The following is a 17,894-nucleotide window of genomic DNA, read 5'->3' on the forward strand; positions in this document are numbered from 1 at the left end:
CTACGTAGATCCTGCCTTTATTTTTTATCACACCATCCCCACTGACCTTTATAGCACTTCGGTTGTGATTATTTGTTTGCTTACTTGTTAATTGTTTCCCCTACTAAGATGTAAGCTCCAGGAGGGTGGCAGTGCCTATCCTGGCAGACACATCGTAGAAAGTCTGTAAAAACTGTGTGAGAGAACTGAACAAGGAGCCTACCTTAAGTGGGTGAGAACAGGAGGCAGCATTTCAGCTAGCTCATCCATTGTGGGGTACTGGTACCTGAAATCCAAAAGGATACCGCCTGAATTAGAATGCAACCATATTTTACAATTACAAGAACAGATAGAAAAGTAGAGTTCTTAGATAAAAGCATTCCCTTTATCAAAGGAGGTGACATGGAGTCTGGAAATGACTTTGGCATGTTGTGACACTTCCTACAACTGCTGTGCTAAACAGAAGGTAAAAGGACCTACATGTTTCTATATCCTCAAAAGCAGTCTCTTGGCCCTGGCCTGTGTGGCTCAGTGGGTCGAGCGCCAGCCTGCGAACCAAAGGTCATCGGTTCAAGTTCCAGTCAGGGCACATGCCTGGGTTGTGGGCTAGGTCCCCAGCTGAGAGCCTACAAGAGGCAACTGAGTGCTGATTCTCTCACACACTGATGTTTCTCCCTCCTTTCCCCTCCCTCTGAAAATAATCCCAGACCAGAGGAAACCATTTGAAAAGAATAGGTAATATGGCTCTTTCTCAGGGTGGCTCATTCCACCCATAGAAATATGGCTCATTCCAAATCCCTAACAATCACTTCAACTGGGGTTCAGTCTCAGTAAACTTGCAACAGTGAGAATCAACTCAAAGTATCTCTTGGTCTGCTGCTTATATCTAGGCAGCTAAAAGTAAAAGTAAATAAAGCTTTACTGGGCTTAAGCATAGTCACAAATCCTGGGCTCTTTACCATGAATGTTATTTGTTTTACCTAGGCATAAGACAACACGGTTACCTGTTTATTGCATTTGAATTGGTTTAGAACATGAACCACTGGAATATAAACCGGTCAAGCACACCCAGGAATGGATTCAAACTAGGCATCCAAGAAAAGGAGGGAGCACCTAGAGATGACAGACTCAAAGACCCTCTGCTTGAAATACTTGAGCAATGGAGTGCTTTTTAGCCATCTGTGCACAAATAGAAAAAAAGGAACGGGCCCTGACTGGGTAGCTCGGTTGGTTAGAGTGTTGTCCCAATGCACCAAGGTTGCGGGTTTGATCCCCAGTCAAGGCACATACAAGAATCAACCACTGAATGCATAAATAAATGGAAAAACAAACCAGTATTTCTCTCTCCCTGTCCCCTTTTCTCTCTTTCTAAACTTAAAAAAAAAAAAAAAAAAGAACAGGATCCAAATCTTATTGGATATAATCAGCTGGGCACTGGCCAATTTGTGTCTGAGAGACAGAATAGCTCGAACATGACACGGTCAGTAACATGGACCCAGAGCCATTCTGCCTGCATTAAACCCCCACTCTGCTGCTTGTTATGTCATCCTGGCCAAGCATTTTCTTACTACCTCTGGGCCTCAGGTTCTTCACTTGTTAAATGGAGTAAGAGTAAACCTATCCAACAGGGTTGTGAGAGTTAAATGACCTAATAAATGTAAAGTATTTAAAGGCATTTCAGGAACGTTGTGTAAGTGTTAGCAATTATTTGTCTGCAACGGTCTATTTTGCAGCAGCCACTGGCAAAGGCAGCTCCAGAGATGAGGACAGGCACAGGGGAAGAATTAGCATTCCACAGCTGGTGCCTTCACGGCTCCTCCCAAGGTCTTCTCAATAATCCCGTCTTGCAGGGAAGAAGAGTTGGGAGACTCTGGCTCCGCTTCACAAAGCAGATTTAGGATGAGGCTGAGCTCCAAGTCTAGTAAAAACGCACCTCGACCTGACAGGGCAGATGCTCAGATAAACGGTTACACAGATACCTGAATTCCTGTCATGAGAGGCAAAGGTGGGGAGATACTCCTAAGAAGCTCAGAAGGATCTGAGTTTGGGCCGAGGTAACACAAAATGACAGATATAAAATAGATGAGGAAGGAAACAGATAAAGACCGTGAGAAGCAGGTGTTCCAGACACTTTTGCCTAGCAATTACAGGGAGACAGCTTCCCGTCCACAGACAGCCCTTCCTGGGTATGGGAAAACACGCAGTTTTCCTCCACAGACTCTGTGTACACAACAGTCCTCTCAGAGCAAGGTGAGGAAATAATGAGGACGGCTGGTCGGTAAGTATAATTTGTAGGCTGTGCTAAAATCAACTGGGAAAGGAAATACTTCTCCCGCTAGAACTCAGGCATTTGCTTGTAAGCGCAAAGATCTTGCTCGCCACCTTACCCTGTTGGGAAAGAGGGTGCACCCTCCTGTTGGCCTGGGGCATCCACATGACAGACAGCAAAGTGCTGAGTGATCTCTTGCATATCCTCAAAGTTAAAGAAAGCATTGAAACAGGATTTATCTGCAACAGTAAAAATAATCGTAAGTCACAGGCCTTCCATTTCCCCCCAATTTTCCTCTACTGATCAATTCCACATTATCGTCCTTTCATTCCCTTTTAATCACTGTCCCACTAACGTGAGGTGTCTGAACAATCTGTCTGATTCAAGCTGCCCTAAAGGCTGAATACCAGACATCACAATGACTTGAAAATAACTAATTCTCAATTCTACACAATGTCTACAAAAGTGGAAACCAATTCTGGTGTTGCACAAGATAATCTTATACTCATAATGCTGTCATTTTTCATGTATCTTATTCTTATTCTTCAATCTGACACGGAGACACTGATTATATCCCAAGAACCTGGCGAGAGCGAGTACCTTGGGCTGCTCACATTCATTATGTGGAAGACTGTCTCCTGTAAAAAGGGCTGGGGTTCAGGGACAGGCTGCCATTTCAACTGCCAACCTTTTAGTATTACTGCTTAAATCGCTCTTCTACGAAAGCTCTAGCACTACACTGTAGCCTCAAGTGCAGACCACCTCTGAAAGTCAGAGAAAGATGAAAGAGAATGTCTGTACAGACTGTGTGTGCCTATGGCTAGGGCCAGCATCTTACACCACCATCTGGAAAGCGCACTTAAAGCCACTGATGACAGGCTGTAGCAATCCATTAAAGAGCTCACCCCAAAGTTAAGTTCAAAACCGGGATTTGCTAACTTGAAATACGAAAAAAAAAATCAAAATTTAGACTTAAAAAGAACCTGATTTTAGTTCTATTTTCTTGACCAGTTCCTTATATAAAGTTCTTTAGTAGATACAACACAGAGCTGAGGTATAATTCCAGGATCCACCAGACGAATTTTCCTGCACATTTCCGGGGAACATGAATCATGCCAGTAACACGAAGAGGGAAGGTTAAGGCAGAAAGAAGAAAACCTATGTTCTACTGGAGTACTAGGACCTGTTACCTGCGTGCTTTTAAAACATACATAGATTAAGTATAATAAAAAGGGAACTTATTAAATGAAATACATACGGTTGAGGCCAATGTCATGATACGTCAGAATAACTGGTCTGTTTCCTCTCGGTAGGCCTCTGACAGTGACGTGGACCACGCCATGAGTTGTTTCTATGTCATGTTCCTGGAAGAAGAGAACGTGAGGTCTCAGCAAAGGCAGAAGGACTTCCCAGGTTGCCGAAGTTTCACGGTATGTGATTCACAGCTATTTCCCACTAGCTGCGGCAGGACACACCACTGAACTATAAGCATACCAGGGAGATGTTATATTACACAGAAGAGTCCTACTTTCTAATTTTTTTTCAGATAAACTAACAAATAAATAGGGAAAAATATACCTTCTTATCCACAAAGCTCACTTTCTTAAGTGGGGGAAATCAGGGATCTGTTGAAAATATATTTGCAACTGGCTATGGAAAGGAGATCAACAAGTTAAGGACCCAGTAAGACCTGGGAAAGAAAGGCAAATGAAGCAGAAGATATAAAGTTGCTGGGTAAAAAGCCAGAGGCTCCAGAGCCTCTCCATGTATGTTCCGTAGGCACCTAGGGGTGTGTCTGCCTAAAAGTCTCCCCTTTCTAGGAGCTGACAGTCAGTCTCACCCCTGCATTACAGGAGTGGCTCTCACTGCCATGATTACAGACGGTAACTTTATGGTCACAGCTAACTGGAGTCAGGTGGGCATCTGGTCCATGCCGGGTCAGCTTCCTTCCCTGAGGATTTGTAATTGCCACGAGAGATTCCATCCTTAGCTTGGTTCTTCTCTAGAACAGAGATGTGACCTGGGAGCTTATATTAAGCGTTTTCACTGCTCTAATTCCTGGTTCTAGCTTAATTCCCCAGATATCCCTACACGGCCTCTGGTTTAAACTAGCTTGGGTGGGCTTGACCCCTGTACCCCAGAGGATCCTAAACAAAGCAATGAGTAAAGTTTAAGATGTAGTGAGAGCAGAGCTTAGGAGCTGAGCAAAGCTGGAGCCAAATGCAACCACAGCTGCTGAGACCAGCACTAAGAGTGTTTGGGTGTAAAGAGACTGTAGATAAGTTAACAGATTTATTCTAGTCTTCCTCAAAGTCTGTATTTCTCAAAAACAAAAAATTCTCACATCTAGCCTAGTGAATTTTTGCTGACAAAGTCATCCACACCTATCTTAGAAAGTCTTAACAGTGGATAAGACAAAATTTACTATGTCAATAAAAACCCCAACAAAGGCAAAGGACTTCCAACTTGATTTCCTATCTAATAATGAATCTTACCAGAGCTTTGGTTTATTTTCCGATGCGGGGCACGAAACAAGCTCAGGCTAACTGACCAACAGTGGCCTCAGATCAGAGGGCCCGGGCTTGACTCAGTATTTCTGCTGTTCCCCATTACCACTAACCTCTATTCAAAAGCTTGAAAAGGGGGCGAAATGAAGGACAGAATCAGGTACTATGAACCAACTGGCTACAAAACAAAGTATATGGTTGGGATGGAAGGAATAGGAAGACATTGTTACTGTATCAGCATTTCTCTTCTTGTAATGTCAGACTTACTGAGGAACCCTCTCCACCACCATCAGGCTCACTCATGAAACAACTATTTATGAACCCTACCACCACAGCCTGGCTGAGCTCTGGGGTTAAAACAATGAACAAAAGAGTTATGGTCCTCGCTGTCACGGAGAGAATGTTTTAATGGAGAGGCACACAATAAACATACAAATCAACCAATCCGTAACAGCTGTGGTAAGTGCTGGGAAAGAAACAAACAGAAAGTTGTAACAGAAAATTGAGAAGACATTAACTCTTTTGGCAGTCAGGATAATGTGTAAATTAAATCACTGAAATGTGACTTAAGACTCACCAGAATGGCAAAAATGTTAAAGTTAGATAATGCCAAGTGTTGGCCAAGATGCAGAGAACTAATAAGTTATATATACTCTTGGTGGGCATGTAAACTGAAACAACTATTCTAGAAAACAATTTGATAATTTCTAGTAAAGTTTAGAGGCATCTAACTTAAAGCAGTTTTACTTTTAGGTATAATCTAAAGCAATTCTCAAACATGGTCATACATACAAAAAATATGCACAGAGATATACATTGAAACTTTATTTATAACGTCAAAAAAATGAAACTAGCCTAAATATTCATCAATAGAGAAACTGATAAATGAATTATGACATATCCATATAGTGCAATACAGGCAAAAAATTAATAAACTAGAAGTATAAATATTAATAGAGAAAAACCTCAAAAATAAAATGCTAAATAGAAATGCAGGGGTATATGCATATACCACTTATGCAGATTTTTTTTTTAAAAAGCAACATTATGGGGGGTGGGATGGGATGGGAGTAATAGACAGAAAACTGTACTTGAAAAATAATTAAATAAAAAAATAAAAAATAAAATAAAAAGCAACATTATATATATAGACTATACATGTCCACATACATATATTTAAAGTAGAAAAGCTTGGAGAAGGAATGACACTAATATTAGGACTTGTTTCCTCCTGGGAGGTTATAAGATTAAAAAAGGGGCCCTGGCTGGTATAGCTCAGTGGATTGAGCACAGGCCTGTGAATCAAAAAGGTCGCGGGTTCAATTCCCAGTCAGGGCACATGTCTGTCTCTCTTTCTCCTTTCCTTCTCCTATGCCTAAAAAATAAATAAATAAAATCTTTAAAAAGAAAATTAAAAAGGCAACTCAAGGAAGTTTCACTCTCTCCTGTTTCATTCTTGAAAGAGAGAATAAAGAGGGAGGGAGAAGCTGACAGGGGAACTCAAAAGTTAAATATCTTAGCTTCAGTCATACTTGATAGGCTTAAGTGATTAATGCCTGTGGAAAGCTGTTATTCTAGGGACTGGAATGGATGACACATGAAGTTCCATAAGCAAGTCAACCTGTGCCCCTGGGGGTCTGCAATCGGATGGAGATGGCAGGAGATAGTATCTCAGCCACATGTTCCAGGGAGGGAACTCTGTGACTCAGACGAAGAATTGCTGATCAACAGATAAAGTACTGGAAAACTGCCGGTATGCTGCAACTGTTATCCAGTGGACCTCTTCCCCAAGCCCTTTACCTACTTTTTCTCTGTTTATACAATAAAAAGGACACTGAAATGAGACACTGAGATGAGATGTTAGATGGTTGTTGAGGGTTCGTAGCCTGCCATATTCTCAGATCACCACCATTTAAATAACGCACCCACAAAGATTCAATCTTTGTCTCTACTTACTTATTGGTTACGGTAGTGACAAGCAGCACGAATGCTGATTTTTCTGGCTTTGAAGCTACCCTCTGCTGGATGGGTGACACTACAGAAGAACCCAAATTGACGAGAATGTGCAACGATTTGTCATCATGACAATCTAGCTGCTGGAGACTTCCTTCTGCCACATCCAAACTTCAGTAGAGTCTGGCCTAAACATTCTGGCTTGGCCTCTGCTGAGGGGAAGACCAGTTTACACTTTGGCCCTAAGGTTATGGGATCTGCTCAGGCCAGGTAACTCATGGGGACAGTGTACATGGGGGTGGAGTGAGATGGGGGATAATGAGCTGGGAGGTTAGTTCAGGATGATGAAAATGAAGATATAACAGATGGAGTAAAAGAGACATGTTCAAAGCATGTGAGGGAATAGGGCAAAGTAACTACTTCATCATTTCATAATCTAGATAAAAATCAGAGTTAAAACTGGCTGACAAAATTTCAACTTTTCAAGGAGACCCCAGCTCCTACCTTCCATAATACACCTACAGGTTGTGTAATGACCAAAGGAGCAGAGTCAACGAGAGTTCCTGAGCAACCCATAGCTGAAACTGTCTCATAGAGCTTCTCTTCATTCCAAAGTTTGTGAATGTAAATATTATTAGCAGAATAACGAATATAAAAAGAAAGGAGACAACCACCTCCATATGGACTTTTAAATATACCCTTTATGATCTAGTGTCTATGAAGAGCTTGAACAAAGCTCATAGACTTTCTAAAGAAAGATGAGCGTGCAGAGACCCTGGCTACGGAACTGACTCAATGGTCAGGCCACTGCAGGGGTGAAGCTGCGGACACCTTTCTGCTTCAAACATCCTCTGTTCCACAGGCTGTTTCCCAGCTACCTTACCCTGCACCCTAGCATTCTACAGGGTATGACAATACAACGACAGTCTGTGCTCAAAGGGGACAGCCCAAAGTAGTGTCTTACAGGCTCGGGTCATGGATATCTTCCGGTATTCTCTGATTAGTTACCACCTCTAAGGTAACGTACTTGAACACGATCCCTTTATTCTCCAAGCTTATAAAACAACCTGATATCACATTGGCCCTCCATCACACACTTCTCCATCCTGGACTGCCTCCCTCTTAATAAAAGATGTAGTTTAGTCCTGACTGCTGTGGCCCAGCAGGATGACCCAGCAAGTTTTTTCACCCTGCAAAGGGAAAAGTGGCCAGTTTGATTCCCGGTCAGGGCACATGCCTGAGTTGTGAGCCGGGTCTCCAGCTGGGGGCGGGCAAGAGGCAACCGCTTGCTGTTTCTCTCACACATTGAGGCTTCTCTACCTCTTCCCCCCCTTTGCTTTCTCTAAAAAGAAATAAAATCCTAAAAAAAATAAAAGATGTAGTTTAAGTCTTTTCTTTAAAGAATTTAAGGCTTTAGGATATCATCATTAGTTGATAATCAACTTTCACCTTTTTTTCTGAGTCTTCTTCCTTCAACTAAACATGCTGTCACCAGAACTACATAATCTGACTTATTATAATCTCTCTGAATGTAGTTAAAGAATCAGCCTCCACAATGACTTAGCCAGCCTGCTACCTATCAGTAGAACACATTTTCCTTTTACTAAAGTTCTGTATTACATTTTCTCTGACTCTGTCCTCAGGTCTCTCCCATCTTACCCCTCCCATTTTATAGTCTAGTTCAATCAACAGTCTGTCAGACATCTAATTTTACTTTTCAGCTACCCACAACTCTTAGCCTTCTCATAAATCATGTCTTCCATCTGAAAGCTTCTTTTGCAATGTGTCAACATAAAACGTATCTTTTCCTTCAAAGCCAACTCCAAAGATCTTTTTCATATAGCTTTAGATAACGCTGAGAAGGCAAAAGTGAAGGACTATTTAACCCCCACACAATAGCCCAGAAGACCATCGGGAACGTGGACTCTCTAAGGAAACCCAGGTAGGAAGGGGTCCAGGTAAGTGCATGTGACATAAATGACCCGGCTCATGCGAAGCCAGGACTTCTTACCTGCCCTTTCCCCTAGAATTATACATAAAGATCTTCTCTTCTCAGTGAGGTTGCTAAGTTAGAAGAATGTGAGTTTGGGTCAGCTGGCAGCATCCACCCCTGATGGGTCAGAGCTTGTCGGAGAAATAAACCCTCAGTGACAGGAGAAAAGGGAACTGAGACTAGGGATCGTGATTAAAAAACTAAACAAAACACCTAGCTTTTTCTAGAAGACTCATTTTTCCCCCACAAAGGAGAATAAATTCACCTATATCCTTATTGACATAGGTCAAATGGAATAGAAAAACTGAGACAGATAGTTAAACAAGCAGTTTGTAGCCATCTATTAAATCCCATCTTCCCTAAATGAAGAACAGGTAAAAGTAAATGGTTTATACTTCTCCCCAACCAGAGGGTAAATGGCTTAAATCACCCTATTCAGAGACAGGCAGCAGAAATCCAATTATTTGCCAATCTATTTGCCAACCATACCCAAGGACAGATGAAATTAAGGAAATAAATCTCTCTTTGATACATCCACATAAAGCTGATGAATATTCTACTGAGATCCTCCTGTAAGACCTCCCCTAAACCCCCATCCTTTAAACCCCTCAAACTGAACGCCCCAGCACTCACTCTCCCTCCCAGAAGCACACCCCACAGTTCCCTTCCCCTTTTACTCCCCCACAGACATGAATCTCCTAAACTAAGGGACCCCGTGAGGTTTGCAACCAGGGAGCAATGGGGAGCAGCAGCTCCTCCAGGGCTAACCTCTGACTCTATCCCCAAGGCCCCCTTTTCTCTGACTTCCTAGTGAGCTAAAGCAGTCCTGCCCTGGCTCACTTCTTTCCTACAACATTTACAGAGAGCCAAGGCAACCCGCTTAGGCTCTTCTGTTGCTTCCAATACCCTAAGCCCTTTTTTGTTTCACTGTCCCCAGCTTCAGTAAATATACTTTAAAAAATCACTCGGACTTGTGTTGTAAAATCTTTCCTATACAAAGTCAAGAACCCACATACTACTGGCCAGCCCTTTCTGGTAACACNCCCCACAGTTCCCTTCCCCTTTTACTCCCCCACAGACATGAATCTCCTAAACTAAGGGACCCCGTGAGGTTTGCAACCAGGGAGCAATGGGGAGCAGCAGCTCCTCCAGGGCTAACCTCTGACTCTATCCCCAAGGCCCCCTTTTCTCTGACTTCCTAGTGAGCTAAAGCAGTCCTGCCCAGGCTCACTTCTTTCCTACATTTACAGAGAGCCAAGGCAACCCGCTTAGGCTCTTCTGTTGCTTCCAATACCCTAAGCCCTTTTTTGTTTCACCGTCCCCAGCTTCAGTAAATATACTTTAAAAAATCACTCGGACTTGTGTTGTAAAATCTTTCCTATACAAAGTCAAGAACCCACATACTATTGGCCAGCCCTTTCTGGTAACACTTAGAACTTTAAACAATCAATCTCACCCCCCCCCCAAAGCAACAAATGCTGGGGGGGAGGGCGGTGCAAGGGGTGCGTGGGGATCTCAAGGGGAAGGAATTATGAACAGGCCATCAAAAAGGAATACCACAAAACAGAAGTAAGGGTAAACCAGCAATAATTCCAGTTTTGCTAGGGGTGGGTGGGATATACCAAGGAAAATGGTGGCCAAAAGGTGGACTGGGACCCTGTTCTTACCCCTCAAGGCTAGGGAAGGAGCATGGAACTGATCAAGCCCTCCACCACAGGGTGCAGCAGGTGGCCGAATCCCAACTCTCTCCAAGTACCTCTTTTCTGTCAGGATATTTATTTCACTTACCATAATTTTCGGACTATAAGATGCACCTCCCCATTTGGGAGGAATAATGGTTATTAATGCTGCTGTTGAGTTCTGTTTACATTTATATTGGTGAAATATTGTTATTTATGTTATTAAATATTTTACCACATTTTTTGCTTCACAATTTTCCCCTTCTAAAATCTAGGTGTGTCTTATGGTCCGAAACATACAGTAAGTCTTATTTCTATAACAATGCTCATATACCACGTGACTGGGAAGAGTTTAATCCCCTTCAGAAGAGGCTGGTCACACACATACATTCAAATTATGGTACTAAAAACTGTTCTTCACAGTTGGTTCTATAAAAAGCTCTCTAAATAACTGCTGCATTTAAATAGCCAGGATAAATTTACTCAACCCTCGGCCACACCTGGATTATCCTAGGAGCAAGGACTCCATTCCTGTAGGTTCACTGTGTTATCAGCTTCTCCTATGAGAATGATATATTCTGGCAGACAGCTTTTCACTCTCCATTAATATTTATTGAGTACCCCTCCAGTGGAAGTGGACGGCACTTTGACAAGATATGCCAAGAACCTTAAATATGCTCATTCCAGGAACCAATCCAAGGAAGTAACCCAAAGCACGGATAAAATTTATGCACAAAAATGTTCAATGAATTGAACATATAAGCAATCTAATTTCCCAAAATAAGGAAACAGGTAAGTCATGGTATAGCAATATGATGAAACAACAGGTAGAAATTTTTATGAGTTTTAAAATGACATGGAAATGAGACTGTGTTCTAATATTACGTCAGAAAGGGGATACAAAATTGTATATCCAGTGTGACCAACCAAATAAAAGTTGAAAGTATTTTAATAAATATTACAGACATACATATCTTAATACTAAACATATTAACATGTTTGTCCCTGGGTTGTAGAATGAGTTTTTCTCCAGCTATACTTTCTAATTCTAATTCTCTGTGCTTTCCAAATATTCGACAATGAACTTGTACTCTATTCTTTTGATAAAAGAAAGAACTGGACAGAGGGCTGGGGCTGGGTGGAGGTGGGCTAATGAGGGAAAAATGGGAATATCTTTACAAGTATTGACAATAAAAATAAAGTTTAAAAAGGGGGAAAGAAATATAATACAGTTATCTCTAGGTAATCTTTATTATACTTTCCTGAATTTTCTAAATTTGTTTCTGATTATACAAAAGGTAAGTGTTATTTTTTAAAAGCAAGTATCGTAGACACAGAGAAGCTACAGTATCTGTCTCAGTTCTAGTTTCAAGATTCTAAACGGTGTCACAGGAGAGAATTAAGCAGCAATGAAGTAGATAAATGGACAATAAGCCTACAGACGCACTGTTTCGACTGGCAGTAGGTTCGCTTCTCCTTTCTCATCAATTCTAAGCATGTCACTTCTAATCACCTCTTCCTTCATTACTTATACCCAAATATCACTGCTGTTTGCCTCAGAGGAGCTATATAACAATGAAATCACTTGGTACAAGCAAAGAACCAAGAGAAACAGTACAGTTTTAATTATAGTCAATTACTGAAAAAACAAAACAAAACCATGTAGCTGATTAGTAAGGAAAACTGAGAGGGAAAGACAGTTCAGACTGAAGCTGTGAGCCTAAATGATAATGCCAAAGTAACTGCCTGGGATATCATCAAAGATTCCTGTAAGAATTTTCTGAGGCAAAACAGATCAGAAAGAAGCCCAGTTATGCTAATGAGCAACATGAATGTAAAGGCTGAATGCCTTTACATTTGGTGACAATGCCCATTTTAGACTTGTTTGGCCTGTCCCCTAAGAATGCCCAGTGGTTTCTGAGAAGCCTTTCCAACTCTACACTCCTCACATCACAGCTCCCACCCTGGGGGCCCTCCATCTGCCTGCTGACGGAGTCCTGACCCAGCTGCCACCAGCCTCCAGAACATCACATAGGCCTTTAACAGAGACAGATGAGAATGGTGGTAGAAGAGCATTCATGAGTGCCGGAAGGAGGAAAGAGAAGAGCCTATGGTTTTTCTTTTCTAAAACACAAATAAGCAGTATATTCAAAACCAGTGATACACACTTACCGTCATTCTACTTGAATCAGGAATGAACTACAGTAAGTTACATTTCATGAGGCCAGAACACGTTACTAAAATTTCACCCAAAATATCAAGAGTTTTGTTCAAGTATTTTTTAAGCCTTAATATTAAAAAGTGATTCATAATTACATCTCTCAAACTCAATTTCATTTATATCTAAGTAAATTTATGTATGAAAGAATCTTAAAGGCTACATACCAAAATATTAGCACCGGTGAAAAAAACAAATGATTTTTATTTATTTTCTTTTTGGTATTTTCTTATCTATTTTGCAATGAGCTTGTGACTTTTTAATACCCTAATTGTCTCTCTTGGGGAGTGAGTGTTCAATCTGATTAAAATAAATTCTTCTACTTTTTGGTAGCAGTATACAAATATTATTTCTGGAATTCTTCACCTTGAATTTTATTGCCACCTTTTCTCAAATCTCTCTCTAGGTAAATTATATTAACAGCAATCAAGTTCAACCGGTTCAACCATAACTGAAGTTAGGTCAAATTAAACAGAACTAAACCTAAACTTTACTGCCACCATTTATAAAAAAATAATATGACTCCTTGTTTCTGAGTGAAGGAACACAGCAAACGATCCCCTACCAGTACTAAGGTGATTACATTGTATATATAAAGTACCAAATAGTCACACTAAGAGGTGTTTGGCACTGGGATTCAGAAATCTGTAGTAACACTGAGTCTGACCCTTATTAAGTGGGTCTCATCTGTCCTCCCAAGGAACCTTATCTTTAAGTACAATTCAACTCCTTATAACATCTCAGCTTTGGACATTTCCAGGTGGGAAGGAACAGGCAATGGACTCAGGAAGAATGGGGTTTTTCAACCCCAACGTCACCCAATGGCAAGTTAAGAAACCTCATTCTCACCTTCCTCATCTGTAAAACAGGGATAACAAAAACCACTTTGTGATGTGTTCTATGGACTGGAGACGACATATTTAGTATCTATAATAGTTACCCAATAAGTTATGATATAACTGGTTTGCCTATGGTATACATATTACTCCTTCCTTTTGATGCTAATGCTACGTATTCCACTACAGTTAACAAACAATGAGTATCTGAAAATAACTGTCTGCCTGCGCGTATACAGGTTGGTGGAATCCTGAAAGCAAGGAAACTGGTTTCCCAAAACCTTCCTTTCCTGCCTAGTAACCTGTGAGTCTACTCCACGCTGCTTCTGCCAGCCACTGCTCTGACATCAGCCCGAAAACAGCACAGTAGGGCTGCAGCAGCTTAGAAGGTTCCCATTTCCATGTACTCATCCCTTCCTTCCGTTCTTTCAGGGCCAGCCAACAAAGCAGACAGATAAAGAGATGCTGTTTCATTTTATTAATTTTTAAATTGGCAATAGAGCCAAGGGTGAGAAAAAAAAAAGCAGACCAGAAAGAGAACAGTATCATTTAAGAAAATACTAATGAGTCAGCTTGAATTTTGTATTTTAAGCATAAACCAAGAGAAATCTGCATTTTGTATTAATAACACTTGTCTCTTAAGGAAGAGAGATCTTAATCACAAAGAGGTAACTCAACTCAGTAACCCACAACCGTAAAACAGGTGCCTGGCAGACATATTTTTAATATAATAGCAAATTATTTAAAAGCTTTTAATTCAATAACCTAAAGGACACGAAGGATCAGCAGCTACTGTGGGGCAGCGCCACCTCTACAAGACCACCAGCCCAGGGAGGGAAACATCGCAGAGAACCTGCACCCCCCCACCCCCCCCCCCACCCCACCCCCCGGCTCGGTGCCCATGCAGAGCTTACCTGACAGTCAAAGTCCTGGAAGTTTCGAGTACCATTCTGTCAACAGAAGGCAGAAAACACAGTCAGTTTCCCCACGTGGCTTCCCCAAATGTGTAGCAAAATCAACTCACAATGAAAGCAGTGCATGTGCAGCCTCCTGGCTGCCGTGAAACTAAAATGGTTCTTCTCATCCAAAAGCTCCAGAGGCAGGGTTTACTAACATGTGTTAGTAAAAGGTGAGTGATTAGAGGTAAGGTTACACTTTGGTGGGCTTGCTGTGAAGATAAAAGCAAGTCTGCTTTCGCAGGAAAGCGTGTCACTTCTTGCCTCCCTATCTAAGGAGAGTAGTGACAACCGGCAGGAAGAGGGTAAGATGTGGATCAGAGTCTGACAGCCAATTTACAGCCTACAGAGCAGTACCTGGGAGGAAAGGAGTAGGAAAGACACCCTGAAAGGAGCAAGGAGGGAGGGAGCCAGAGTGTCCAGAACCAGGAACTGAGGAAAGGGTTAAGTGGAAAACGAAGATACAGATGGACGGGAAATGGATGGAAGACTTGAAATTGAACAAGGAAGAAAGGCAATGTCACGGAAGGAGGGAAGGAAAAACAAAACAAAGCAGGGTTCCTAAGACATTGGCCTATCTGCTATACCCCACAAAACTGCAGGAGCAGAACACAGTCAAAACACCCAAGGAGAATTCACCACGCTTCTAAAAAGATTGTATCACAGTCATGTTTGATTTTAAAAAATCAATGGGAATGACTCAGAGACATTTTTGAAGCATTTTAGATGCTAAAGTGAAAGCGTATGGCATGAGAGTATAAAAAGGGTAATAGTATTGTGTTTGGGAAGGTAAAAAACCTTCTCATTTGATTTCTCATAAAGCCCCTCCCCTGAAAAAAACCTGTTTGTTTGGAAACTACGTCAACATAAAATATCTCTTCTGCTGACAATGTTTCCAGATGGTGTGGAGCTGCTAACAAGCACTTTCCCAAACACTGCCCTTCCAGGGATCCAGTGATCTGACCACCAGCAGTCCCACTGCCTTCAAGAAGATCCTCTTAGAAAGAGTCGTGTATCCCACTACTCACGCTGCTGGCAGGACAAAACAGAGATGTGGTACAAAAATGCCCAAAGAAAGAAACTGTCCTCCACCTGAGAGGAGCTAGTTGGCAGACCAGCTGGAATGGGCTACAGTGGCACTATCCAGTATGACAGTCACTAGGCACACGTGGAAATTAAAATTAAAGTTGAATTCAGTTTCTCAGTCACTTTAGCCACATTTCAAGCGCTCAGCATGCACACATGACTAGTAGTGACAGAACCATTGGGCAGGGCAGATCCACCTCCACTGCTGCAAAGACTTCGACTGGACAGCTGATCTACAGACTGAGTTTTTGAAGGAATAATGTTCTAGACGAGCAGACTTTATTTCTCCATCGGTGGCAGTAAACTCGCAATAGATTGCCAGTCAGAGAGAGAGAGAGAGAGACTGATGACAATGAAAACAGTAGAGAGGGGTAGGGGCAGCTAGTCTGAGGTATTATTCCTGGCACGAAAACCAGTTCACAAAACACAGTGTGATGCAGTCGGAGCGTGGAAAGATGAAAAAGATACCCCATAGGTGGGACTGTGCAGCACATTTCCAAGGAATGCAGCCATCAGTCAAAGGGACTACACTGTGCCATGGCTCCCACTGGCCCAAAACTGCCTGAAAACTCCTTCCAAGAAATCACTGTTTAATTTTTCTTTATTAATTGTTAAAGAAAGGGGGAGGGGGGAGAGAGAGATCTATTTGTGTTTCATTTATTTACGCTTTATTGGTTGCTTCTTCCACACACAACTGGAGGTGAACCCTCCACCTTGGTCTGTCAGGATGTGTGTTTAGCCCTCTCATGGACTAGGGTAGATGGTGTGAGTAGGACATGAAGAACCAGACGGTGAGCTCCTGGCCCTGACTTAACTTGCACCTTTCCCCGAACAAAGCACATGGCCTGGTATATATTAAGTGTTTGAGATATAGATATAGATATAGATATAGCACTACACACACACACACACACACACACACACACATATCAAATAAGCCAATATCAAAAATTAAATGTTGAAAAACCTTTGTTAAGACTTTAGGTCAAAAATAACCAAAAACTCTACTGCATTGCAATTTAAGATATGATATGGTCATTAAATGAAAATAAAGGATACACAACAGTCTTTACAGTTTTACTACAACTGCATTAAAATATGTACTAAAAGACTAGAAGAAAAATACCAAACCTTTAACAACAGCAGCTATTTCTGAATAGAGAGATTAAGGGGACTATAATTCCCTTATACTTTTCTACAATGAGAATGCACTTCCCCTTTTGTAATCAGAAAACTGGAGAAAAAGGTCTCTGCATGTATGAAAATATAGTATCTATAACTTAGTATTTTATAATATTTAAAGATTAATTTAATTTGGGAGGGGGAATAATTTATAATTATGTCAAACAGACCACAGTAGGACCCAGGCCAGGTGGCTCAATTGGTTGGAACGTTGTCCCATAGTCCCATACACCAAAAGGCTGCAGGTTCAATCTCCGGTCAGGGCATATACCTAGGTTGTAGGTTTAATCCCTGGTCGGGGTGCATATGGGTGGCAACCAATTGATGTTTCTCTCTCTAAATTCAATATATCCTCAGGCGAGGCTTTAACAGAGAGAGAGAGACATTCTGGCTGGTGTGGCTCAGTGGATTGAGTGCTGGCCCATGAACTAAAGGGTCACCAGTTCAATTCCCAGTCAAGGCACATGCCTGGGTTGTAGACCAGGTCCCCAGTAGCGGATGCGTGAGAGGCAACCACACACTGATGTTTCTCTCCCTCTCCTTCTCCTTCCCCTCCCCTCTCTCTAAGAATAAATAAATAAAATCTTTAAAAAAGAGAAAGAGACCATATGAGGGCTTCGGTTTTACAGGGTTCCCAGAGGTTCTTTCAGAGATCATGTAGGAAGATTAGAGAAAATCACTCCAGTCTGAACTGGAATCTTGGGCATAGAAAACAGAGACACAAATTCTGATGAGCTATCTGGGAAGCAGCTGTCACTGTCTGCGTGAATTCCCTTTCCTTCCAATCATGTGATCACATCATGAAGCATTCTGTGAAGCCTTGAAGCCTTTAAGGTGAGCACAAAGGGAAATGCCAAAGGTGGAGAGAGATGATTCTTGCTGGAAACCAAAGCGAGCTTTTCTTTGTTAAATACCCAGCAACAAATAATTATGCGTTCTTAATCCAAGGTACACAGCTAGAAGAAAAGGTACCAATAACTGAAGGGAGACTTCCTAACGCTTGTCTTCTTGGCTCCCCCGCTCCCCCAGAGAGATGCCAGAACCTCCCGGAGAATGGCTTCAGGCTTTGTGGGTGATCATCCTGGAGAAAGGACATGACTAGGTGTGTCTGACAGTATTTGGCACCAAGAGTTTCTGAATGGAGGTCATTAGCTGGGCCCCACTCAATCTGTGGTCTCCTGAAGCAGTATTCCTTGAATAAAAATCTGACACTACTCATTGGGTGCATTCTGGAAG

The 17,894-nt window shown here is 41.8% G+C and overlaps 1 protein-coding gene across 2 annotated transcripts in view; it reads right to left on the reverse strand.

The window, feature by feature from the left end:
• NDRG3 (NDRG family member 3) overlaps positions 1 to 17,894 on the reverse strand; it is a 65,858-nt gene that overhangs the window by 26,864 nt on the left and 21,100 nt on the right. For both annotated transcript variants that reach the window (XM_037044001.1, XM_037044000.1), the window contains exons 3-6: positions 14,349 to 14,384; positions 3,507 to 3,612; positions 2,367 to 2,487; positions 203 to 265 (exon numbers count right to left, since the gene is read on the reverse strand). In XM_037044001.1, the coding sequence (XP_036899896.1) occupies positions 203 to 265; positions 2,367 to 2,487; positions 3,507 to 3,612; positions 14,349 to 14,384 (326 nt within the window). The remainder of the gene's footprint in view (positions 1 to 202; positions 266 to 2,366; positions 2,488 to 3,506; positions 3,613 to 14,348; positions 14,385 to 17,894) is intronic.

The sequence above is a fragment of the Sturnira hondurensis genome, unplaced genomic scaffold (assembly GCF_014824575.4).
Source record: "Sturnira hondurensis isolate 20B ecotype Veracruz unplaced genomic scaffold, ASM1482457v3 Scaffold0004136, whole genome shotgun sequence".
NCBI lineage: Eukaryota > Metazoa > Chordata > Mammalia > Chiroptera > Phyllostomidae > Sturnira > Sturnira hondurensis.